Raw genomic sequence first — 25,578 nt, forward strand, 5'->3', positions numbered from 1 at the left:
ATACATTGATTGGCTAAACAATTGATAGGCTGTTAATAAAATTTTTTAGGAATAATATTTTTTGAGTTAGAAGAGCTCAGTAGAGATCTCAAGAATTGCTCTTTTTTTCTTTTTTTTTTTTTGCTTTTAATGGAGGTAATCTTTTTAAAGGGGTTGTATCAAGTTCTTGAATAGTTAAAGTTGCAATATGCTTGTTATAACAAACAACTTTTCAATTTACCACTTTTTAAAAATCCTTTGCATTCTCAAAAACGGAGGTATTTTTAATTATACAGTTTATTATTACTCATTATCTAGGGGGGCCGGATTCCTAGCTAAGGAGCGTGTACCACAAGCAGATTCTATGCTTTAGAAGATATAGTTTGTCTTTTTCCAGCACCACTTGAAAAACAGGATAAATATTCAAAAATATATTCCAAACCATTGAATAGTCTATGCATTGTAAGTCTACTGGAAATCATCCATTGCAGCTCTCTAGGGGAATCCAAAAGGCTTGAAACGCGTAGGCTATGCTATCATAGATACACAATATAATGTTTTGGAATATGTGTTAGGGCTAGCGGAACGCACCGAGTAGAAATAGATATTTATTATTAATGGTGCGTTCGCAGCCCGGGGTCCACCGTGCAGGAAGAACCTGCTGCTAGTGAATGGTGGCACAATATGGCGGTGTAGACTAGCTCTGTTACCTCACAGAGCAGCCACAAGAGGAAAGCACTGCGCCCTGTTAGCCTCACAGGAGCACAAGCTTACTGCCAAGCTGATAGCAGTCTGTGGTTAAGCAACACGCAATCTCCTCACCGGAGAAGCCGGTATTCTAGGGGCATATTTCAGCCGGGTCCCTGAACACACTCATACAATCTCCTCACCGGAGGTGCCGGTATTCTAGGGGCTTATTTCAGCCGGGTCCCTGAACACACTTATGCTAACCACACTGGCGCAAAGCACATATGACTTGATACTAGCGCATGGCCGTGCGGTCATGCGCAGTTTATATAGCTGCAGCACAGGAAGTGGCTATAGAACTTTTGCCCTTCCAAGACCTGCCAAGAGGACGAATGGAATGTGCCGCAGAGCCTGAGCACATGACCCTCGATCTCCAATGGGAGATCTTGCCCTGGGCATGCTCAGTGTGTGCAGATAAGGACTTAGTCCCAGAGAAGTCCGCTCGCTGCTGACCAGTATAGGCTTTAAAGGCAGAAGCTGGAGAAGCAGCAGTAACTCTTCTCACAGAGTCAGACTGAGCGAGACGCTGGGATCGACGTCCCTGCTGAGCAGACTCCACTGCGGCTGGAGGAGAATGGGAGACCGCAGCGGAGATGGATCGAGATTCCCCCTGTGCAGCAGAGGAAACTCGACTCCTAACAATATGTTTTGAATTTTTTAACCTATCTTTTAGTGGTTCTTAGAATACGTTAAACTATATTTTGTACCTATCTCACCTGTGAGATGCCACAGGCCCAAAATGTCAATCTTCAGGAGTGCACCTTCCCAAGCAACTGGGACGTCAGGAGGCAGAGGACCCTCAGAAAGAAAGAAAGGAAGGTTAAACCACATGAGGGCATTCCTTTAAAATAGCAGGGACCCTCCAATATCGATTTTAAAATATGCAGAGTCTTAGTGGGGGCACGGTGGTGCAGTGGTTAGCACTGCAGCCTTGCAGCACTGGAGTCCTGGGTTCAAACCCCACTAGGGACAACATCTGCAAAGAGTTTGTATGTTCTCTCTGTGTTTGCGTGGGTTTCCTCCGGGCTCTCCGGTTTCCTCCCACATTCCAAAGACATACTGATAGGGAATTTAGATTGTGAGCCCCAACGGGGACAGTGATGATAATGTGTGCAAAACTGTAAAGCGCTGCGGAATATGTTAGCGCTATATAAAAATAAAGATTATTATTAAGTTTTCTGCCCAGGTAATAATTTAGTGGTAAGATATAAGTAGGCATCATTCAACTTTCTTGAGACACAATATAGTACTTTTTTCAGCTACATATAATCTTGCTCATCACTGACTAACTTAAGACATTTACAGCATTGTAATAAATATTTAGAGCAGTCACGCATTTCCTATAGCAGCCCACTCATTTGTCTGTAAAGCCAAAATTTCTTCTTTGTATGTGAAAGAAAGAAAAAGCTCACTGTGTGAAATCCATTATTTTGATGCTGAGTTAGCAACGTCAATAACTCACCAGAGATTACATGAATAGCAGTAAATATTAGCATTAACCTGTCCTATGTGTGCAGCCTGTTGTATGGGGGTGGCTGACATCTATCTTTGCACAGCTAGCCTTGGCTTTCTCATCTTCTCGGTACACTGTAGAGTTAATCACTTACAGAAAAAAAGTTTTTAACATCTTGTGTCTATTCATTTTTGGCTGTCGGAGAATGCAAGATCCGAACTATATGTTCTGCTAATCTGATACCTAAAAGAGAGAAAAGCAAGTTATCTTACACATATTCTAAGATGTCTTCTACAATTGAATCTGTCAGCAGCAAAAAAATAATTTATTGGCAGTCATAGTGGTATTCTGCAGGTAAATGCCATATTAAACAAGTGCAGCAGTTTATTTATAAGTGCAGCTGCAGAGAGAAAATGAAGTTATATTCGCCCTGCAGCCGCTTGCTTCAAATTGTCTGGGTGGCTTTAGGGCTGTGACCAGTCAGCGTCACTACACAGAGAACACGTTTGAATCTCTCCCGGTGCTCTTTGACTTGCATCCTTCTCTGTACATACGCTGCAGAGCAGGAAGTCAGTCAATTAGTAGTGCAAGCAATTTCTGCACTCTGTGTAGTGAGCGCTGGCTTGGCACAACCCCGATGCCGCCCAGACGATTGGAAGCAAGCGGCTGCAGGGAAAATATAACTTTATTTTCCCCCTGTACCTGCATGTACAAATAAACTGCTGCACATGCTTAACCCCTTCACGACATGCGCCGTACTAGTACTGCGCATGTCGTGTCTCCCCCTTTGATGTGCGCTCCGGCGCTGAGCCCACATCAAAGTCATGACATGTCAGCTGTTTTGTACAGCTGACATGGGCGCGCAATAGCGGCGGGTGAAATCGCGATTCACCCGCCGCTATTAGGGTGGTTTCACATTTGCGGGGTTTTTTTTGCATTTTTGCGTTTTTTCCCCTATATTTAACAACAAAAACGCATGCTTTTTTTGTATGCGTTTTGATGCGTTTTTGCAACGCATGCATTTTTTTTCTGCATGCGTTGTGTTGCAGAAACATGTAGTATTTTTAGCGGCAAAAAAATGCATTGCTGTCTATGTAAACGCATGCGTTTTTAACCACATGCGTTTGCATGCGTTAAAAACGCATGCGTTTAAAAAAAAACAAAAAAAACACACTGATAAACCATCCCACACCATAAAATTGATAAAGGGATCCTACCCCTAACCCTACCCCTAGCCCTACCCCTAAGCCTACACCTAGCCCTACCCCTAACCCTAATCCCTTTAAGGGTAGGGGTAGGGTTAGGATCCCTTTAGGGTTAGGGGTAGGGTTAGGGTTAGGATCCCTTTAGGGTTAGGATCCCTTTAGGGTTAGGATCCCTACCCCTAACCCTAGCTCTTTCTGTTTATAGTGAGTTTTTTTTACTTTATTTTGATGATTGGCAGCTGTCACACATTTATCTGCATGCGTTTAAAAAACGCAAACGCATGAAAAAACGCATGTAAACGCGTCAAAACGCCACGTTTTTTCACCACATGCAAAAACACGCGTCAAAAAAATGCAGCGTTTGCATGCGTTTACATGCGTTTTTCACAAAAAACGCATGCGTTTTGAAACGCAAGTGTGAAACCAGCCTTAACCTGTTAAATGCCGCTGTCAAATGCTGACAGCGGCATTTAACTACTGCTTCTGGCCACGTGGCCGGAAATGAGCGCATCGCCGTCCCCGTCACATGATCGGGGTCGGCAATGCATCAGAATGATAACCATAGAGGTCCTTGAGACCTCTATGGTTACTGATGCAGGCCTGCTGTGAGTGCCACCCTGTGGTCGGCGCTCAAAGCAAGCCTGCAATTCAGCTACATAGCAGCGATCTGATGATCGCTGCTATGTAGATGAGCCGATCGAGTGGTGCCAGCTTCTAGCCTCCCATAGAGGCTATTGAAGCATGGTAAAAGTAAAAAAAAAATGTTTTTAAAGCTATGAAAAAATTTAAAAAAATATAAAAGTTTAAATCACCCCCCTTTCGCCCTATCCAAAATAAAACAATTAAAAAAAATCAAACCTGCACATATTTTGTATCGCCGCATTCAGAATCGCCCAATCTATCAATAAAAAAAAACCATTAACCTGATCGCTAAACAGCGTAGTGAGAAAAAATTTGAAATGCCAGAATTATGTTTTTTGGTCGCCGCGACATTGCATTAAAATGCAATAACGGGCGATCAAAAGAACATATCTGCACAAAAGTGGTATCATTAAAATCGTCAGCTTGGCACGCAAAAAATAAGTCCTCATCCGACCCCAGATCACGAAAAATGGACACGCTACGGGTATCGGAAAATGGTTTGGGTTTTTTTAGCAAATTTTTTTATTTTTTTCACCACTTAGATAAAAAGTAACCTAGACACTCCGTGTGGTACCCAGTGGGCACACGGGCGGCACAAGTGTGCCGCAGGTGTGCCACACTGATGTGTCACAGAAACGCAGGGGCACACAGACACGGATAATTCCGGTACCGATTTTTTTCCTGTACCGGAATTATCTGGACGTGTGGGACTGCCCTTAGATAAAAAAGAACCTAGACGTGTTTGGTGTCTATGAACTCATAATGACCTGGAGAATCATATTATCAGGTCAGTTTTAGCATTTAGTGAAGCTAGCAAAAAAGCCAAACAAAAAACAAGTGTTAGATTGCACTTTTTTTGCAATTTCACCACACTTGGAATTTTTTTCCCGTTTTCTAGTACAAGACATGGTAAAACCAATGGGGTCATTCAAAGGTACAACTCGTCCCGCAAAAAATAAGCCCTCACATGGCCATATTGACAGGAAAATAAATAAGTTATGGCTCTTGGAAGGAGGGGAGCGAAAAACGAAAACACAAAAACGAAAAAGGGCCGCGGCGGGAAGGGGTTAAAATGGTATTTTATTGCAAATTGCCACCATGACAGCTGGTAAATGTCATCTTTTTGCTGACAGATTCATTTTAGGGAAGATGTGTAATACCACCATTCTTCTCAAGCTTGAAGACAGCATTGTCCGCCTAAGCACCATTTATATTAGGTACACTTTCACAGAAATCATTGCACATATTGTACAGTGACAGAACTTATGCAATTCCCATCTTATGGCAGAAGTCAATATCTAGTCCACGCTAAAAGGGTTGTACAGTATCTGATAAACACAATTGCTTTTTCCAAAAGCAGCTGGTTGTCTCTTGCTGGGTTGTATATGGTATCTAGGTTCATACTCATTCTCTTCAGTGGCGCCAGCCTGCACTGAGACTGCTTGGGTAGGCTACGAGGTACAATGTGTTTTTTTTCTTCTACATTATACTGCCTTCATCTTGGCCATGCACTCCTCCCATCTGTCTGGAACAGAATAATGGTGGTTCCTATCCACTACTGCTAGTTTTGTAGACTTGTTCCAAATGGGGTGAGTCTGTTCAAAATAGGGCCCCACCTACTATAAGATCGCCCTGTTGTGGCAGCTGGGCACACACAGGTTGATCAAAATGTGCAATTAGAACTTCATGTCTATAAGTAGAGTAAACATGACAAAGTGACATTTAAAATGATATATTTTAAAGATGTATCTATATGTTGGCTCATACATTTGCTGAAAACTTTGTTGCTCGCTTTTTAAAAATATTTAAAGTATGGTTCTATGCATTTATTTTATTTCACTATCTGTTAGCTATCAGTAATATTTGTACAGTTTATGTGTGCATTAAAATACTTCCCAGTCTCCAATTCTTCTCATTCATCATATAACAGTTTTTTTTTCCCGGCTCAAACAATGGACTGTTACTTCTTTCTTTTTGTATGTTGTTATTATTATTATACATTTTTATAGCACCATTTATTCCATGGCGCTTTACATGTGAATTGGTCAAATATAGACAAGTACAATAAATATGAGTAAAACAAGGCACACACAAGTACAGGAGGAGAGAGAGGACCCTGCCCGTGAGGGCTCACAGTCTACAGGGGATGGATGAGGATACACTAGGAGAGGGTAGAGCTGGTTGTGCGGCGGTTCAGTAGGTTGAGGATCACTGCAGGTTGTAGGCTTGTCGGAAGAAGTGGGTCTTCAGGTTCCTTTTGAAGGTTTCCGTGGTAGGCGACAGTCTGATGTGTTGGGGTAGAGAGTTCCAGAGTATATGGGAAGCATGGGATAAGTCTTGGATGCTTTTGTGGGAGGAAGAGATGAGAGAGGAGTAAAGAAGGAGATCATGAGAGGATCGCCCCCAAAGGGGTTTCCGCTTCCCCCCTGCGCTGGGAGGAAGGGATATGCGTCAGAGGCAAACCCATGCACGGATGGACAAAAGCTTGTCTGGAGGGATGACTTTCAATAGATCTCAGTGAGGGGAGCTGCTCTGCTACGTACGAAACCCCGAGACAGAAACAGGTCGTCTACGAATGATTTAGTACCGGGTTCCCAGTGAAACTTGCGGTGTGCTCCGGGAGAGAGGCGGCGGGGCTTCCTATATCTACGAGAACCTCATTTTAAGTTTCATAAACATTGATAAAATGACTTCTAGTCCACAAATACCCCATGTGTGATCCGGCTGGTCACAACTGAACTTCTGTGATCCAGGAGAGGGCCAGAGCAGCGCAGCGAAATGGATAAAGACAGCGATCGGTAAGTATTTTAATACATACATTGAGCATACATTACTGAAAGCTGACAGTCAAATAAAAACTAAAAAATCTGGAATGTTCTTTTACTTATGCTATATCAAAATATCTACTCATTATATGTACGGAGAACAGAAACGCAGGAGGCAGAGCCAAGAACAGAAACGCAGCTAAGAGCAGAGAAGGAGAAGACCACTAAGAGCAGAGAAGAGGAAGGCGGAGCTAAGAGCAGGGAAGGAGAAGGCGGAGCTAGGGACGGAGCTGCTGGAGGTGGAGCTAAGAGCAGAACCGCAGGAGGCAAAGCCAAGAGCCAGAAGGTGGAGAGCCAGAGGTTGTGGCGAGCAAAGCAGAGAAGCACAGAGCCACGGGTAGTGGCGAACAGAGCAGAGAGGTGCAGAGCCACTGATTGTGGCAAGCAGAGCAAAGAGGTGCAGAGCCACTGGTAGTGGCAAACAGAGCAGAGAGATAAGGCAGAGGTATACACAGCAGAGTGAGAATGGCAAACAAACAAAGAAGGAACAGGAACGGACATAGACCAGAGTTCAGACAGGAATGGACACGGATACACAAACAGAGCACGGATAAAGGCCTGCATATTGCAGCCCTCAGAGACAGAACATGATGACCTGGCAGCTCAGTAGCAAATACTAACTGAGGGAAATAGTTTGCTCAGGCGTCCTCCAATGGGTGAGGACGCCTTAAAAATCAGAGGCCTCTAGGCAATTGGCCGGGGACACCATATGGAGGTGCACACAGTCTCCATAACAATCCGGATTTGCCAGCACCGCTCCCCTATGCACACAGCAGGAAGTGTACACAGAGCAAGCGGCCATGAAGCACATGGCATGGAGCCGGCAACGGACAGATCTCACAGCGTGGCACAGGGTGAGTGAGTTGATGTATGAGGCAGGTGGGGGATGAAAGGCCATTCAGTGATGCCGAAAAATCACGATGAGGAAGGCGCTCACACAAATGGAGGTGCTCAGGAAAAAATATATATACTTATGAAAAAATTCCGGCACACTGCTACTGAAGATAATCTTTCATTTATTGATCAGTCATTATGTTTAATCAGTCTCTTTATAACAACGGTGAATTTTCAAACAAAAACATTTTTGGGTCTCTGCACTCCTTAATTCGGACAAACAATGTATGAATCTTTATCAACGTTTCGGCTAAAAAGCCTTTTTCAAGAGATTCAAATGTCACTACTGATTCGTGTTGCAAATAACGGAGAAGCGTCATATAATGTGTTCAAAACTTGTCCATTGAATTGACGGTGATCTTGTAACTGCGATAGGCAGGACAGGGAAACAGGCTTAGTGTGTTTCTAAGCGCCGTGCTGGGTGCTGAGACCTCCGGAGGAAAACACCACCGGTTTCCAGAAAGGCACATGTCCAATTCAATGGACAAGTTTTGAACACATTATATGACGCTTCTCCGTTATTTGCAACACGAATCAGTAGTGACATTTGAATCTCTTGAAAAAGGCTTTTTAGCCGAAACGTTGATAAAGATTCATACATTATTTGTCCGAATTAAGGAGTGCAGAGACCAAAAAATTTTTTTGTTTGAAAATTCACCGTTGTTATAAAGAGACTGATTAAATATAATGACTGATCAATAAATGAAAGATTATCTTCAGTAGCAGTGTGCGGGGATTTTTTCATAAGTATGCAGTGATGCCGGCAGGGTTGTAACAGGTGCCTTTAGTTCTAGGAACCTGGTAGGTGCCCACAGTCTCAAGGCGTTACATGACACTGAGGTTTTGTTTGCTTACAATGATTGTTTTAGCACAAGTAGATTAGCATTGCTGCGACTAGCTGGTCACAAGAGCCCTGGTCTGACATGCTCACTGTCTATGGATTTTGAACATGGAGAGCCTGGTGGGGGTGGGAGCAGTTTTATCATCTCTGCTTCATGCTAAATTTAAAAGCTCTGATTGTGTCAGAACGGCTGCACCCAATGATCTAAGTGATACATCGTTGGATTCAGCTTCTTTTCCTACATCATGCTGCTCTTAGATGAGATAGCAAAAACCTGATGAAAAATTCCCTTTAAGTGTGACTGACTTTGAAATCTGTTTTTTTTTTTTATGTTAGCGTTTATATCCATTCATTATTTATTTGAGTCAAGGTTTCCATGAGAATGTAAATTCTAAAACAATAATGAATTAGGAAATGTCAAGCGTTATTGACAGTGTATATTCTAAATTCTGTGCTCCGCTGTCTTAAGTGCACGCAATATTCTTCCCCTACAAGATTTATCTATCCAGAATAAATCTAATAACATTCAAAATAGTGGCTCTGAATGGCAAAGAAAATATTGCACACTTTACCTAATCAAATGCAGCTCAGTTCAGGAATGCTGCTCCCAGGATGTAGCACGTAAAATCAAGAGCTTGCTGAAATGTCTGAAGAAGATGGAAAATGTACGCAGATGATGGGATCCTGAATCTGGGATGATTTGAGTTGTTGTCGCATGCATTCTGTTACCAGCTCATTGTTAGCACCCCCTGGGATTGCAAAGAGAGAATTATTAGAGTTGTTTTGGTGGAAATCATTATTCTGATGGTAGATTTCAAAGGAATAAAATATAAAACCTGAAAAAATGTGCAGTCTTAACAGCCTAGCTGTTTTCAGGTGAGCCAAGTGACATCTACAAGATTCTCCATGATTCTCCGGAACACTCTGCCCCTTGAGACATAGTGTTCTAAACAGTGCAGGACCTGAGAGGCTGCAGTATGACACAAGGATTCACTGTCAGTAAGTTCATACAAGTCCTACAGTTAGGGTAACACAATTATTTGAGAAATACATGCCTATATTTTATAAGGGTTGAAAGCAAACTCCAAACCAAGGGATTACTTCACTTTAGATGTAACTTCTAGAAAGCCTGCAACTGCCAACGGAGACTTTGTTAATGTCTTCCATGCCCCAGAAGACAAGTAGAATCCATGTTCTACTATAATGTCCTTAAGGATCTACCTCTGTCCCAGCAGAACAATAAGTAAATTCCAATAAAACGAAAAACAATGCATAGGCACACTGCAGTAGGTAAATGAATAATATCGCGTATAAAAAAAAAACCCATAGAGCATAGTTAACTTTTATTTATTTATTTTTAAAAACCCCAACAAGATGTACCCAATCAGGATGGTCCCTATCTCTATTATCTAAACTCACTGTGTGCCAACCATGCCTCAATACGCTGATCAGTAAAGTAAAAGCTGGGACGACAATAGGGTCTTATCCGGGTTAAAAAGTAATAGTAAAAATAGGATTTGCTCACCTGATGAGGTTGTGACAGTCTTAACCCCTGTATTAGCTTGTTGAGATAGGATACTGGAGATCCACCATAAGTGATAAGATACAAACTTAGAGGAAAAAGGAGGTCACATCCTGCTCACCTCCTTCTTTGTCTGACCATCCCGGGCCATGAACATGACGGCTTTGTTTTACGTGTTGCAGTAAAGGATTTGAACCACACCTGGACCGGTGAGTGTTGCCGCACGCATTGCTCTGTATATTGTTGTAGGAAAAAGTGGATATAAAGCCACACTGCCATAGATCCAACATATGACAGGAGACCAAGATTGTTTGGATGCGCTCTGGATGAATAACATCCAAACAATCTTGGTCTCCTATTGTATATTGGACCTCTGACAGCGTGGATTTATATCCACTTCATATCCACTTTTTCCTCAAAATAGGCAGAGTCAGAGCAGGATCACTGCCTAATTAGTGGGACCTTCCTGTGAGAAGCTGAGTATATAGAATCATAGAATGTTAGAGCTAGAAGAGACCTTCAGGGTCATGATGCTCAACCCTCTGCTCAATACAGGATTCACTAAACCATCTCAGACAGATATCTGTCCAGCCTCTGTTTGAACACTTCCATTTAAGGAGAACTCACCACCTCTTGTGGCAGCCTGTTCCACTCATTGATCACCATGTCAAAATCTTTGTTCTAATATCTAATTTGTATCTTCTCCCTTTCAAGTTCATTCCTTTGCATCTAATGTTTCCATGTGCAAGTGAGAATAATGATGATCACTCTACACTGCGACAACCCTTCAGATATTTGTAGACAGATATTAAGTCTCTTAGGCTTCTTTCACACTTCCATCTTTTTAGATCCGTCACAATGAGTCGTTTTGGGAAAAAAACGCATCCTGCAAATGTGCCCGCAGGATGCGTTTTTTTCCCATAGACTTGTATTGCCGACAGATCGCGACGTATGGACACACGTCGCGTCCGTCGTGCACTGGAAGCTTTGTGTTTTGGCGGACTGTCGCAGTGAAAAAACGTTCAAGGGAACGTTTTTTCGTACGTTGTGTCCTGCATTTTAAACTGCGCATGTGCGGCTGGAACTCCGCCCCCTCCTCCCTGGGAGTTTACTATGGGCAGCGGACGCATTGAAACTGCGTACGCTGCCCACATTGTGCAGAAAATCACCACTGTCCGTCGGTACGTTGTGCCAATGCTTTGTGACGGCCCCGTACGGACGGAAGTGTGAAAGAAGCCTTGCCTTCTTTTTTGCAAGCTAAACATTCCCAGATTTTTTAACCATTCCTCGTAGGATATACTTTGCAGTCCGCTCACCATCCTGGTAGGTCTTCTCTGAACTTGCTCCAGTTTTTCAATGTCTTTTTTTAAGGCCACCCCCATCCAAATGTACTCAGTTCAAGAAACTAAAGAAAATCCAAATTGCATAGGGGGAATTAAGGGATGTTGTCAGCAGCTGTCGCTGACACCAAGCTCTATGTTTAGTAATGAAGAGGTGTCAGCCAGACGCCTTCATTTCTAAACCTGTAAGTAATGAGTTGAACACACTGAGAATTTAGAATCTTAGCATGCAGCAATTGTCCTCGTATATCGGACAAGACTCGCCAATGCAAGTCAATGGGTGTGAGAAAACAATTGCACTTCACTTGGACCGTGCGAGTGCAGTCCGATTTTTACACACCCATGTGTTAGGAGTTGAGTTTCCTCTGCTGCACAGGGGGAATCTCGATCCATGTCTGCTGCGGTCTCCCATTCGGTATCGGCCGCAGTGGGCTCTGCTCAGCGGAGACGTCGCTCCCAGCGTCTCGCTGGGGCTGATTCGGTGCATAGGGTCACTACTGCCTTTTCTGGCTTTCCTATGGTACCCTGCACTGATCTGCGGCGAGCGAGCCTCTCTGGGACTAAGTCCTTGTTTACTCACACTGAGCATGCCCAGGGCAGGGTCTCCCATTGGAGGTCGAGGGCCACATGTTCGGTCACATGCTCAGGTGCTGCAATACATTCCATTGGTCCTTCTGGAAGGTCCTGAAAGGGCAAAACATGCTCAGGTACTGCAGCACTTTCCATTGGTCCTTCTGGAAGGTCCTGAAAGGGCAAAAACTTCAGTAGCAGCTTCCTGTGCTGCAACTATATAAACTGTGCATGACCGCACGGCCATGCGCTAGTATCGTCTTTTGCTATATGCTTTGCGCCAATGTGGTCATGTGTTTGTATGTGTTCAGGGACCCGGCTGAAATAAGCCCCTAGAATGCTGGCACCTCCGGCGAGGAGATTGTGTATAAGTGTGTTCAGGGACCCGGCTGAAATAAGCCCCTAGAATGCTGGCTCCTCCGGCGAGGAGATTGAGTATGCATGCATGACCACTCACTGCTCACATCTGGGTAGTTGGCCTGTGCCTCTGTGAAAGTCTAACAGGGCACAGAGCTCACCTCTCGCGGTTACTCTGTGAAGCTAACAGAGTTAGTATATACCGCCATATAGAGCCGCCATTATTTAGCAGCAGGTACTTTCCTGCACGGTGGATCCCGGGTTGCGAACGCACCAATTCCTTTTAATAAACAATATATTTGGTGCGTTCCGCCAACCCTAACACCATGTCTTTGTAAAACCGACATTTCATTTCATCTGCTGCACACTGTAAAATCACAGCGTGACCCGAAAAAATAGAATAGATATATATGCATAAAATAAATACTTATAAATATGTCAGTGACATGTATAATTAGTACAGTGCATGTGCAGCTTACTGTACATTTATTTAATCAATTAATAAATTATTTTTCTGAAAAAAATTACATGGGCTCCCATGTAGTTTTCATAACCAGCAGAGGAAAAGCGGACAGCCGGGACAGATGTTTATTGCCTGGGAAGGAGATAAAACCATGGAGTTTCCTAGGCTATTAATATCAGCTCACAGCTGTATACTTTCCTGGTTATTAAAATGGGGGACCCCCCAAAATAATGTATGGTCCCCCTATCTATATATATAATTGTCTAAGGGTTTTTCTGTCTGTCCTGGAAATCCCACGTCTCTGATTGGTCGAGGCCGCCAGGCCTCGACCAATCAGCGACGGGCACAGCATGGCGACGATGATGTCATAAAGGTTGCCTCGACCAATCAGCGACGGGCACAGTCTGCCGCGAATTCGCCTTGACCAATCAGCGACGGGCACAGTATCGACGTAGATTTCATAATGGTTGCCATGGCGATGATGATGTCATAAAGGTTGCATCGACCAATCAGCAACGGGCACAGTCTGCCGCGAATTCTGGAATCATCATTGTCCATATACTACGGGGACATGCATATTCTAGAATACCCGATGTGTTAGAATCGGGCCACAATCTAGTATTTAATAACCAGCAAAGGCTAGGCAGACATATGCGGGATGATATCAATAGCCTTGGAAGGCGGCCATGTATATTGGCCACATCCCAGACTAAAAACATCAGCTCTCAGCCACCCCAGAAGAGGCACATCCCTAAGATGCATCAAATTTGGCACTTAACCTTGAACTTCCTACTTATCCTCATCCGGTGGCAAGTGGGTTGATATTTGGGGGGTTGATGTCACCTTTGTTTTGTCTGGTGACAACAAGCCCAGAGGTTACTAATGGAGAGGCATCTATATGACACCCTTGTTACTAACCCCATAGTGATATTAATTATAAAAAAACACCCCCAGAATAAAGTCCTTTAATTGAAATAATGACACCGACTCCTTTATGGAATCTAAATTAAACCATACTCATTTCAACGCCCATTCCACTGAACCAATGTCAACTGTAAATGAATTAAAATAATAAACAACAATATTCCTCAACTGTCTGATGTGAAGAGATAATCCACAATGTCACACTATGATCCTGATGACTTTGAGAGGAGTCACTGATGTGACTGTTCTCAAGGAAAGCCGGCTACATACTGACACTGGAGAAAGAAATTGCTCCTGCAGTGTGTAGCGCTGAGCTGCGGTGGAAAAGTTCACCGGAGTTCATCAGCTGATGAGCCGCGGTGATCTCCCTTACTAATAAGGATTCTCTAGCGTTCTGGGGCCAATTCCATGTGGAAAAAAAACACTTCAAAAATGCACCAAAAAAACAGTGTGTGCACATAGCCTAAATGTCTTAACCAGTCTAGTTGCCGCCATTGTACTGAATCTGGCCTTTTTGTGGTCCTCCGTCTTTCCATGGCCCCTCCTTCTTGTATATACATTTAGCCTTGTAAGGGCTTGTACAGATGAGCATATTTTCTGTCCAAGTGCGATCTGAGAAAATATCGGATTGCACATTATCGACCAGTTTTATGCTATGGGGCCAAGCACATCAGATTTTTTCATTGGACCAAGGGAAAAATCGCTGCATCCCAAGTTTGAGCTGATATTCTGATCATACTTGGCCATGCAAGCCAATGAGTCCGTGGAAACCATCAGACCGCACTGGGATGACATTTAAGTGCAAGCAGATTTCCACACTAACAGAATGGAGAAGATGGAGAACATTTTTTTCTCTATCTTCTTCTTCGACAGAATCTGATCACTTTATGATTACACTCTGATCAAATGCTGATCAGAGTTTGATCAGTCTGATTTGCATAATAGGCCCTATTCTCTTGGATGAGAGAATAATCTGTCGTGTTACCCTAGCGTAATGACCACAGAGAGGAGCAGAGGATCACTCTCCCATGGCTAGCAAGACTTATTTTTGGCAAGTGATTGATCTTCTTTTTAATGATGTGAATCTTCACTAAGCCAACCAAAACTCCACGACAATTAGTACCTAGCATTTGAAAAAGTCAAAGAGTTTGAGACCAGACAAGTAGTTGGTCCCTAGGACAAGATTAGGAACAACCCCACGTAGGAGCTGCACAAAATAATCCATCCCATGTACAGATTCATGTGGGGATGCAAGGAGGTAAAGTCCTGTGGGAGCTCTGTCTGATTGCTTTCTGTTTGACCACACTAGACAAAGGTTATCTTCACTATATGCTAGGGTTATTTTTGGGGGTAGCTATGATGCTTTCTTGTAATACACTGCACAAGTCTGGATAATGTGATGCTCTGAGAGTGCTGAATCCATATGATACTGTTGTTTTAAGCTCATGAATAACAACTATGATCATGTTTCTTATGAAAACATTGATTCCAGACATGTAACTAACCCTGCCATAGTCTGTGCCATATATTTCAAAACCATATAATCCCTTTATGTACACTCCTTAACACTGAAATTGCAGCACCACGAAGGAAAAGTCATGGAGTTATAAAAATCACAGGAAGGATAGGCATGTTAATGAAATGCAAATGATGGAAAATGGAAATATATTTAATCGATTTATTTAGTATCGAACATGGGCTTGATGCTCAAAAATCCACGTATTTGCTCACCTTAGCTGCTAATAATGAGAGTATTAATGGTTTTCCGAGGAATGTAATGCCACGCTAAATGCATTTGGGCTCTCAAAAAATTGAAGATTCTCTGATGGCAGCTTCTTTTGCAATTGCCAACTAATGATGTTCCAGAAGTGCTCAATAGGAGGCAATTCCGGAGACGCTGCAGGCCATGATAACACGTTTAGCCCACGCAGGATGCTCACAGTAGCATGAGCAACATGCGGCCTGGTGTTGTCATGTTAAAAAAAAAAAGGTCCCTGGGACACTTTGGCTAAAAGTCTGTACCACTGAATTCATGGTTGATCCATTCTGTACTGCAAGTGAAATTGGATATGACATTTCAAGCCTAACACATCAAACATTGTCTACACAAAACATCAAAAGAAGGCGTTTGCACTGAATTAGTCAATGAACCAGACATCCAGCTACAGGTGCTCCGTTCTCCTCACACCACCACTAGCAAATGCTGTAATGGTGTAGAGCAAGACAGAAATGTACTCTGGAATGGAGGTCCATATTTTTCAGCAATTGCACCCATTTTTGTACTGGATTCATTTATATACAGGGACTGGTTTGGAGACCACATGGACAACTCCATGAAATTGCCTTTAAGAGGAAACCTCACAATAGTCCTACTACCAGGATTAGAGTGTAGGGTAGCATAATGTACAGTCACCGCACCTTCTAATCTTCATTCCAGGTATGCCAACTTGATTTGGATGTGAAACAAGTGGTACAGACATTTCTCCAAAGTGTCCTTGGAGGCATTTTTCAACACGACAATGCCAGACTGCATGTTGCTGTTGCTATTATGAGCAGCCTGCGAGGCCTAAATGTGCTGCCATAGCTTTCAATGTCTTTGAACTTGTCTCCTAATGAGCATTTCTAGGATGTAATTCATCAGCATTTACAAAGGAAGCTGTCCATAATGAATCTGTATGATTTTTGTGCCCAAATGGATTCAGCCTGGCAGAACAGTCCTCAGACAACCAATAATAACTAGGTATGAGTGAACGTGATCAGTGATACTCGAGTATCACGATGCTTGAATATGCTCGTTACTGGGCGAGTAATCGGCGGTGTGCATTATAAAACTCGAATCCCCGCCCCGCATCTTTGGTGCCTGTTACGCAGCCAGTAAGCATGAGGGGATTGCCTGTGAGTCAGTGCCTTAGCAATCTTGGTTGTGGCATTACTGTGATTGGCTCACCGTCTGACATCATCATGGATCAAAAAAGGACATGCGCCACCCGGTTTGGCACACTGACAAAACAGCTCTGTGACATTTCATATTGGAGAGAGAGAGTGCTTGTCTAGGCCTGTGTGCACACCATAAGGCCTGTAGTGTTGATATTGGTGCTGAGGCTGCGCCATTATACTAACAGTCCTTCTAAGGGCTAATCGTTGGCAGTACATACAATCTGCATTTAGCATAGGGAGGGAGAGGGAGTCGGAGGAACACGAAGAGTGACAGAATCAAGTCTGTAGGCAGGGATTAGGCATGTGCAGCAAATTTATAGCTGCAGTTTTTTTGTAGAGGCTAAAAAAATTGTATATATTTCGATCTATCAAGTACTGTATTACATGCTTTGAGGTAGTTTGTTGTGTTATATTACACATCCAAAAATCACTGAAACATTTTCCTGGGCTACATTTCTTAGCCATACACTATTCCGTAGTGTGGAGTAAATTTCTGTGATCTGTAAAACTGGTAAAAAGCTTAAAAAATGTTGTAGGTTTCAATATCTCAGACATACAGTATTACGTGGCCTGTGAACATTTCTGTGATCACTAAAAGTGAACAAAAGCTTTTAAAAATTTAGTAGGCCTCCATTTCTCAGATATAGTGTTACATGGTCTATGAACATTTCTGTGATCTGTAAAACTGCTAAAAAGCTTTTAAAAATGTTGTAGGTTTTCATTTCTCAGACATACAGTGTTACGTGGTCTGGGAACATTCATGTGATCTCTAAATGTGAACAAAAGCTTTTAAAATTTTTGAAGGCTTCCTTTTCTCAGCTATAGTGTTACGTTGTCTGTGAACATTTTTGTGATCTCTGAAAGCAATCGTGGAGAGGTCTTCTAAAATCGTGCTATACCACAAGGACATTGTGGAAAATATCTTGAAAAAATTCCCATTAGACAACGCTAGCGGCAGGAGGCAAGTTTCCTTGCCTAACCAAGGGGAAGAGGCCATGGAGACACACAACAGAGGCAGGGGTACACTGTGAAAGGCAATTTCATGACACCAGCCCAGCAAATAGGGCCTGATGACTGGGTATTTTTGACAAGGAGGGAAAAGATTTAAAGATGGTCAAGAAATACCTTGCTGACCAAACCAGCATACTAGTTAACTCCGCCATGACGTTCAACTATTGGGTCTCAAAGCTAGACACCTGGCTTGAGCTGGCCCTCTATGCTTTGGAGGTGTTGAGCTAGCATCTTGTCTGAGTGGGTTTTTACTTCCGCTGGGGGGGTTCGCCTGTCCACATAGAATGCAGACAGGCTCACTCTCTAAAAATGAACAAAGCCTGGATTAGCCCACACTTTTCCACACCACCAGATGACACAAGCATATAAAGTGTTTATAGTATTCAATATTTTAATAAGGCCCGCCAGTTGATGCCTTTCAAGGGTCTATCGATGACCCTTCTCATAATTTCTGTCTGGATTTGCACTTTCTGCAAAGCCTTTATGACTGTATAGGTACATCAACTAAACTTTCAAAATATTTTTGTTCAAAATTTTTTTATGAATTCAATGATTCATCCATATAGTTTAACATAGTTATTGTTGCATTACAGAGGTATGTAAAAAAAAAAGTAGAAAAATCTTTCAGGATTAGATTAGATTAGTCATCCATGCAGTATTATGTGCTTTCTGCCACATTTTGGTGTTATATAGTAGTGCAAAAAAGCATTAGAAAATTTTGCTTGTTTGTTCACATTTCTTGCCCATACACTATTCTATATTCTGGGGTACATTTTTATGACATATAACACTCAAAAAAACATTAAAAATTCTGTTGGGTTACATTTCTCAGCCATACAGTATTACGTGTTCTTAAGGAAAAATTTTTTGGGTATATCACCCTCAAAAAACTTATTCAAAATGTTATCATTATTATATTGCTCACCCATAGGGTATTACATCTTCTTGGGTACTGTTCATTGCTATATAAACCTAAAAATACTTGTTCATAAATTTATCGGTATAATATTGCTCACCCATGGGGATTTTACATTTTTCTTGTGTACATTGCATTGCTCCAAAAGCCTAAAAAAACTTGTTGAAAATGTATCTGTATTTTATTGCACATCCATAGGGTATTACATATTCTTGGGTACATTTTCTTGGTATTTGACCCTCAAAAAATGTATTCCATAGTTATCATTATCATACTGCTCACCCATAGAGTATTACATCTTCTTGGGCACATTTCTTTGCTATAAAAGCCTGAAATAACTTGTCCAAAAATGTATTGGTATTATATTGCTCTTCCATAGGGTGATACATATTCTTGGGTACATTTCGTTGGTATATAACCCTCAAACAACTTGTTAAAAAATTAGGCTATGTGCATATATTGCAGATTTGGTGCCTTTTAGTTGTGTTTTTTCTGCGCGGATTTATGACAAAACCTGAACCAAAACATGATGCCAGCAAAGTAAATGATAAACCTGAAATGTCATGAAAACGTTGATTATTTTTGACTTGCAGATTTGGTGCAGAAAATAATCTGCAGCATGTCCATTTTCTATGCGTTTTTGCCCTGCGCTTTTCATAATTTACTTCAATCAATCAAAAACGCACATTTTTGAAGCTGTGTTTCTCCTGCCAAGAGGCGCAGAAATTTTACTCAATGTGTGCACATACCATTATCTGTGGTATATTGGCTCACCCATAGACTATTCCGTGGTCTGGCGTACATTTTCTAGGTATGTTATCAAGTACATAACCTTTTTTGTCTAGGAATACCAATACATGACAATTTGAACAGAATGTATGAGGCCCTCCTTTATGTCTAATACAGCGTGTATCTGAGTTCCTTATTTTGGGCAGTTCTTTCTTCCTTCATAAATTACACAAAAATTTCCTATTTTTTAATAAAAAATGTCAGTGTTGAGGATAGTTTATTGTTATAGCCTTAATTGCATAATTGTACAGTTAGAACTTAAATAATTGCACATTTGTGTAGTATAATGTAATTTCAATGCCACACTGGTTTTCACTTTTTAAATACAGATTTACTATGTAGCTATGAATATCCACCTATAGTGGTGACCAAAGTTTTGCATTTTATTTATAGTGTGATTACTTCTGTCTAGTTGCTGTGATGCTATTTTTCTAGTGATGAATTGAAAGTGCATGAAGTTGTCATCATGCAAGACCTTAATTTTTACCAAAATGCTTTAGAATATAGGTACGGTCATTTAGTTAAAGAAAACTGACTGCCAGAAGTTTTGCATATACTATTTATTGATCACAACATAGAGAGTAATCCATTGTTTACAATGCCATAAATTAGTATTTTGTAGCATAATCTCTTGCTTTAATTACTGCACGAGACCGACAGGGCATTGAAGCCACTAGGGTATTCAACACATCCTATTTTTCTCCATTCCATTTGCAAATCTGCAAAAAAATCATCTATATTCTATGGGTATGGGCCCCAACTCGTCACCCTAACTCATCCCAAAGGTGCCGTATATGGTGTAAATAGGGTGATTGGCTTGGCTATTGCAACAGGCGAAAATTTTTCTTTGCTAATCAATATTTGACGACTAAATTGGATATGTGCTTAGGATCATTGACTTGCCCCTGCCTACTTTGGTTTTACCATATGGCAGCAATATATTCTCCAGTATATTTTTGTACATGGTAGCATTCATATTCCCATCAATTCTATGCAGTGAGCCAATGGCAGATGAAGAAAAACAGCCCCAAACCATGACATTGCCACCACCATGTTTAACTGTAGGTGTTTGATACCTTACATTATTATGTTTTCCAATTGAGTGGTATATATAGTGCTTGCCATCAATATCAAACAGATTGAACTTGGATTCATCCAACCACAACACCTTAGAGCAATCTGACTCCTTCCATTGGCTGTGTTCTTTGGCAAACTCAAGTCTGACCTTCCAGTTCTTTGCAGAGATGAAAGGTTTCTTGACTGGAACTCATTCAACCCTACTGCTTTTATCCGTTGCACCACAGCTTGGCAACTCACTTTGACCCCATATTCTTTGTTCCTTTTGTGTGAAATCTGTACAGCACTTTTATAGACATCAGGCTAAGTTCACATTAGCGTTAGACTCTTAAACACAATGTGATTGTAGCCTAACTTGGACATCTTCTAATGACAATGGAATGGCCATTATTAAATTGTATAGTGGGGAATACGGCAATCATATGTTTCCATTTCAGGCGCTCGGATAGGGTCCAACCTAATAATAATGAAAAATTAGAAAAATCTGCCACTCCAGAATAAAGTGAATGAATGTTTTATTCAATTCATGTGGGTCCATGTAGAATCATTAACGTGATGTTTCGGTCAGCACAACCTTTATTAAACAAATGCCCAAGCGTACAGGAGCGCCTGCAAAAGTGATGAGCAAAGAGGGAGAGCGACAGCCATCGCTATAAAGAGAAAGGGCTCACATGGCTCTGCTTATACTGTTGCAGTATACACATAAAGCTAACAAGTAGTGATGAGCAAATATACTCGTTACTCGAGATTTCCAAAGCACGCTCGGGTGTGCTCTGAGTATTTTTTAGTGTTCGGAGATTTAGTTTTCATTGCCTCAACTGAATGATTTACAGCTATTAGCCAGGCTGAGTACATGTGGGGGTTGCCTGGTTGCTAGGGAATCCCCACATGTAATCAAGCTGGCTAATAGCTGTAAATCATTCAGCTGCGGTGAAGAAAACTTAATCTCTGAGCACTAAAAAATACTCGGAGGACACCCGAGGGTGCTCGAGAAATCTCGAGTAACGAGTATATTCGCTCATCACTACCAACAAGTGACAATCTATGGTGTCTGCACATTTCAAGATCTTTTATTTGCCAATACTGATCATATAAATATTAAAAAGTGTCTGCTAAAGAATATTTATAGAATTACAACCTGATTTACTGTAAATAATATTTCATTTTTTGTTACGATTTCCATTAAAGGCTGTAGCTATATGATGTTAAAAAAGGAAAGGCAATTTCTAAGGGAATAAAATTCCTTCTCATCACCCTGAACTCCTAATTATGTCAAGTGTGCTTAGTATACAGCCTCATCTCTGAATCTCTGAGCTGCTCTGTTTATACAAACATACAAACAGTGCACCGCCATTTACATCACTCACACAACCAATTATTTATCTTACTGGATTCTTCCGTAAACCAAAATGTACTAATTTAACTCTGGGAGTCTCCCCTGTAGAGTTTACATAATTATTAATTCCCCACTAGCTAGAAATCTGGTATGCAGCTAAAATGTAATGTATCTAAAGTAACAATGTATCCAATGTGATGATTTTTTTTATATTATGTAGTCTATAATAATAATGTATAGCATGGCCCCTACTGGGTTCTCATTTAAAGGAAACCTGACACCTGATACATGCTGCCTGATCCACAGGTAGCATATATCAGCCACTGGCTATATGATCTCTGCCAACTACATACTGAGCCTCACTGTAGACTTGTTGGACAGGCGGGTACCCAATGGCTCCTCCCTGCCCGCTGCCCTGGAATACCAGGTCTCTCCCTATACATGCACATAGGCAGAGACCTGTCAATCCAGTGCAGCGGGATGGGGGAAGCTGCAGGGGACTATCCTATCCGACTAGTCTACAGCACTGCTCGGTTCCAGGCAGCTTTTCAGAGTCAAAAATACATGGCTGTGATCATACAACCAATGCCTGATGCATGCTGCCCTATCCACAGCATGTATCAAGTGTCAGGTTCATTTTAAAATGGAATATTGGGTGAACAGATTGATCCTGGGAAAGCTTTATATGTACATGCTAAACAATTGATTACATTTGGTCTCCCATATGGCCGTTTTCCACTTTAACATGGAACTCTGTGTGCAATGGATGACTCAGTCATTGCATAAATATGTAAATGCGATGTTAACAGCATGTGTGAGGCAGTGATGAGAGTCCTATACAAGGGTATTCCATGTCTCCTAGAATGTGTATGGAAACATGCTGAACCTACTGGAGAGGGTTGTAATCACTGCCACAACTGTGGTTATGTAGGAAGGTGATCAGAATAGTGGTCTCTCTTGCGTGTCCGGGCTGGAACTGTCGAGACTGTCACCATTGTTGCCGGGGGAAGGACTTTCTGACGGGAGTAGACCTTTGCACCTGACTGCTGTAGGCGGGTGTGATATAAAAGGGACTGCGCGTGCGGGAACAGGGCTTTTGGCGGGTACCCAGCGTGTGCCACAGGAGAAGGTTGACTCCCTCTCCACCGACCGACGCCAACTGACAGGCCCGCTTTGCAGCGTTCCATCCCCTGTGCATATAGACTGTGCATCTCCAGAGACCAACTCCCCATTAATCCCCGACCCTGACAGCACTAACCGGTCAGTGCTTCAGACATCTGCTGACTCTTTGCAATGCTGATTCGGCGTTGCATGCGGGCTGCAGTAGTGAGACTGCGGCCTCCACTCCGGGACTCTGCACATCCTTAGCTGTGCAGCAGACCTTTCCCCGTTCTGCACCTCATTCCAGGATCACAAGACCACGCGTAAGAAGACCAGGATACTTTGCCGCCGTACAGAGACTGCGCTTCACTTTTCTCCAGGACCGACTCGCGCCACCTACGGCACCATCGTGGGATTTTCCAGCCACCATCATCCAGGAACCAGAGACTGATAAGTTAACCCGATATTTCACCCGTTGCAGTTACTTTATTGCTATATATACATTGAGGGCCTGTAGGTTTACACCCCCTTACTCCCTGCGTGGAGTATTTACTGTTGAGACATTTATATATATAAAACTTGTTAACTCTTGCTCTGCCTCCTGCTCGTCACTGTATCCCGCGTTCCTGCTCGTACCCTTACAGTTACGACACAAAATAAAAGTAAGTTTGGACTGGATCAAGCTATTTGACCAAATCAGATTTAGGAAAACCTGATATAAGCTTTTATTTTTGGAGAGATTTGTAGGGAGTAGTAGGAAGTAGGAGGTAGTGTGACGGATCTCTCCCTCCTGTCCGGGCTTTGCAAGTGGCCCGTGGCGGCGATTGACATTTAATAGTGCAGGTAAGGGATGGGTGTTTCAGTTGTCGTTTTCAAATACAGCAGAGCTGGAGGTTCTGTGTATGCCTGGCTGTGTGAGATTGAACGCAGACCAGAGCCGGAGACTTGGGTAAAGTCGTTACAGCACCCAGGATACCTACGGTGGTGCAAGCACCCACGTCAATGGATTATATGCAAATATTCCTGGTTGCGATACGGATCATGAAGGTTTGGAACTTTAATTTGTAAAGTTTGGAAAATAAAGACTTTGTTTTTTAACTTACCTGGGATATTGTCTCGCTACCGTACTGGCGTGGAAGTCGCAGCCTTACACATGTTATTGGTGTGGCATCAGTAGTTCTTTAAACGTTATCCATTACACTAAACTATGTAAGAAAATAAGCAAAAGAGCTGATGAGCATTGTGCTGGTGCTGGTTGCATGGGTCACAGACAATAAATTTGTCTTTAGCGTTAGGCTCGATGCAGACTGTGTTTGTGGCCACGGTAGGCAGTTACCCCTTGCTGAGGCCAGATGAACATCCTCTTGCCAGACCAGGGAAATGATTTACAGTTATTTTATTGGCATAAAGTTTATCTAGAAAAAAAAGTAATCAAAATAGATCTTCAACCAGATAGGCCAGTATAATTAACCCCTTTGCACACTCTGGTATGACTGTGTATGTCACAGTCAGGGTGCCCGTGTATAGTGTGGGTTCCGGAGCCGGGCCTACATACTTTAAAAGCCACCGGGGAACCAGCCGCACTGGAGGCTAGTGGGTCCCTGGCGGCATGTATAGGTATCTCCCTGCGTGCAAGTATAGGGAAAGACTTGTCAGTCACTGGCATTGGTTGAAAAGAAGCCACCGGGGATGCGGCAGAGTTTCAGAGTCAAACATACATGGCTGAATTCATACAGCCAGTGCCTGATACATGCTGAACATGTAAAGAACATAACTATAGACTTTTTATTTTTTGCAGTCTCTAATATCTATGAAGCCCCTTGATCCTTTCCTGATGGCAGAAGTGCTTATCAGAATATGTCATGTGTCACTTATGTGCTATCGTTGGCATATTTATGGCATGATGTGCTTGTTGTGTGCAGAAAAGTTGCTACTAAAAATAGAAGAAGTAAAACATATTGCTCTATCCTGTTGTCTTTGACTTCTATTGCTGACATATTGCTATGATTTACGTTGCAGGTTATGGAGGCTTTTCCTGATTGTCCAGGTCAGATAACTCTGCACAGGGAGCCTTTCCTTCTTTGTGGTGGAGATGGATTTACGCATTCAAACTTTGATGGATGTACCGAGTCGGCACTACGGATTGTGGAATCTTTAATCTCCCGGTCTCAGCGTGGACACTAGCCGATTATGTATAAAGTACTAATGTGATCATATCAATTTTTATGTGTGAGCATTACAACATTGTGCTCTCAGCTTAATTACATTTATTGGTTAGAATGGCTTTTCTGGCATCATCTGAAACTGATGCTTTTACTGATGTGACTGCAAGTTACTTTACATCTCTTGTTTGTTATAGAATAATGAAACTGATTTATTAAAGCTTTTATGACTCGATGTTATTTAAGGCTAAAGCACTGGTTTTGCATTAGAATTCTAATTTGTTTTTACATTCTGGAAAAAAAACCTGAGTCAATTATATCCACCTAGAGCCTTAAATTTTGTGTCTATTAACCCCTTCACGCAAATAAATCTATCTTTTAGGAGTAATGTTGTGTAACTGTTTAAAAATATAAATCAATAGTATATATCAAAATTTAAAAAAAAAACTTACTTGTTAGAGAAATCTGCTTTTTTCTCCTCATGGAC

General features: G+C 42.1%; 1 protein-coding gene across 2 annotated transcripts in view; it reads left to right on the forward strand.

Moving 5' to 3' along the window:
- RNLS (renalase, FAD dependent amine oxidase) overlaps positions 1–25,331 on the forward strand; it is a 181,862-nt gene extending 156,531 nt beyond the window's left edge. For both annotated transcript variants that reach the window (XM_069753519.1, XM_069753518.1), the window contains one exon: positions 24,949–25,331. In XM_069753519.1, coding sequence (XP_069609620.1) covers positions 24,949–25,113 — 165 coding nt within the window. In that variant the 3' untranslated portion in view covers positions 25,114–25,331. The remainder of the gene's footprint in view (positions 1–24,948) is intronic.
- Positions 25,332–25,578: the final 247 nt, after the last annotated feature.

This window comes from Ranitomeya imitator, chromosome 2 (assembly GCF_032444005.1).
Source record: "Ranitomeya imitator isolate aRanImi1 chromosome 2, aRanImi1.pri, whole genome shotgun sequence".
Lineage (NCBI taxonomy): Eukaryota > Metazoa > Chordata > Amphibia > Anura > Dendrobatidae > Ranitomeya > Ranitomeya imitator.